Below are 1,939 nucleotides of genomic sequence, written 5' to 3'. Positions count from 1 at the left end.
GAATTAATATTAAAACTATTTACAAAAAAGAAAAAGCACAGTAAAAATGTCCTTCCCTTCATCCATGGGGTAGGGGTGTGTGTGGGGGGGGCAATGTTCACCTAATACACCAAGAGCAAGTAACCAGGTTTTCCTTATCTCACCAGCTGGAACTGAACTTCTTGTCATGGATGTTGCACGGGCATTTGGTCTTCAATAGTCTGCTTCTAATTGCTGCCATTACAACTTTCCCTTTCCTAGTTGTTTCGTTTTTTCATACAATCTGCTTCTTCTTCATTAGTCCTACATACCACATTCATACCTTCTATTGCACAAGTTAGCAACCCCCAGCACATGTGCTGAGCACAGCACGCAAGGCCATTTTGCTCAGCACACCACCGCCAGACTGCTTTCTAGGCAGCTGCTACCAGTCATTAAGCCACGGATGCCCTCTCTGTTAGCTATGTCCCCTGCCTAGGGGCAGAATTAGGAAAGACATGATGACCAGGAGTCAGTATTGATCCCAAGCATTTTATTTTGCATACCTCAACTGGGAGGGAAGTCACGCATCCAGTTTCCCAGTCCCCTTTGCTCTAGCGTACCAGCCTCCACTTCCCTCCTTAACCTGAGAGAGAACCCAGGTGCCCTGGATCCCAGTCCAACCTGATTGCTAACTACCATTCCCCTACCCCAATCTCATTTTTCTCCTAGCCCTGGTAGGCAACCCAGGTGTCCAGGCTTCTAGCCTGACCAACCCCTTTTTGCTGATCCAAGGGTGTTAGGTCTGGCTGGTCTTGCTTAGTTCAAGAATCACAGTCACTGAAGAACTCGGGGGTGCAGGGAACAGCTACAGCAGTGGCTGCATGTATCCTGCAAGGAGAGACAGAGAGTGGTGTGCTCGGGATGCATGCATTGGGGGCACCATCCCTTTGTCCCCTGGGGAAGGGAGAAGGACTCACGGTGTCTCTTCCACCACACGACAGTGGCCAAACCTGCTGCAGCCAGCAATGAAATGGCAATGCTCACAGCCAAGCCAACTGCCCAGTGCCCACCAGGCCCTAAAAGAGTGCGAGAGCCGGCAGTGGAACCACAGCTTCCCCTCACCTGCCTCCCATGAGCCCCTGCTGCCTCTGCCCCCCACCCCAACACTTAGATGGAACTCATGTGTCCGGGCTGCCCATCCTGCCCCACCAACCCCCCTAGTCTAGTCACCCCCTCCCTGCATCCTTCATATCCCTCACTGCTCTACAACTGAGCCCCTGAGAAGGGAACCTGCAACACCCAAGCAGGAGCATGGAGTCAGGGGTTGGAGCCAGCCATCCATGGCAGCCACTTATTCCAAGGGCCTGGCCACTCCCCATCCCTAAGAGCATCCCCTAATACCCAGTTCTGCCCTGCACCTACCCCAATACACAACAAGGCCTTGGCTCCCCAGGCTGCTGTGCTCCACATGGCAGGCATAGTGGTGCCCAGCTCCCGGGTCAATGGCCAGAACAATGCGCAGCTGGTAGGTCAGGTCAGCATTGGGCAGGAGGCCGGTGGAGTTGAGCCCCGGACCTGCAGTCACCTCCTCACCATCCTGCAGCCAGGTCACACGAATGGGCTGTGGGTAGAAGCCAGTGACCCGGCAAACCAGCAGCAGTGGCAGCTGCGGGCCGATGGAAGACTGCCGAGCAAACACCACGGCCTCCGGGCTTTCTGGGGATGGCAGACAGAGGCGCGGTTAGGGTATCCATGGCACAAGAGGCAACTGCATATCCAGCTGCATGAAGGGTCCCAGTGGAGGTGCCTCATCCTAGAGGCAGCTGCATCTCAGCCCAGACAAAGGCTGGATAGAAGCAGCAACTGCTTCCTCCCCAAGATGCAGCTCCATGTCAGCCAGTGGGGGGCTAAGCAGGGGTGGGGGGCCAGGAGGGGTTATGCCAGTGCAGGTCTGGCCTCACCCTGCCTCTTCAGTGTC

At 55.2% G+C, this 1,939-nt stretch overlaps 1 protein-coding gene across 2 annotated transcripts in view; it reads right to left on the bottom strand.

Moving 5' to 3' along the window:
- Window positions 1–494: 494 nt before the first annotated feature.
- The window catches only part of LOC109302769 (antigen-presenting glycoprotein CD1d-like), a 7,656-nt gene continuing 6,211 nt past the window's right edge, over window positions 495–1,939 (bottom strand). For both annotated transcript variants that reach the window (XM_019524583.1, XM_019524593.1), the window contains exons 4-5: window positions 1,384–1,677; window positions 495–1,037 (exon numbers count right to left, since the gene is read on the bottom strand). In XM_019524583.1, the coding sequence (XP_019380128.1) occupies window positions 796–1,037; window positions 1,384–1,677 (536 nt within the window). In that variant the 3' untranslated portion in view covers window positions 495–795. The remainder of the gene's footprint in view (window positions 1,038–1,383; window positions 1,678–1,939) is intronic.

This window comes from Gavialis gangeticus, unplaced genomic scaffold (assembly GCF_001723915.1).
Source record: "Gavialis gangeticus isolate Ggan-Ray unplaced genomic scaffold, GavGan_comp1, whole genome shotgun sequence".
NCBI classification, from domain to species: domain Eukaryota; kingdom Metazoa; phylum Chordata; order Crocodylia; family Gavialidae; genus Gavialis; species Gavialis gangeticus.
The sequence above is the reverse complement of the archived record's forward strand: the minus strand, read 5'-3'. Positions and strand labels throughout refer to the sequence as shown.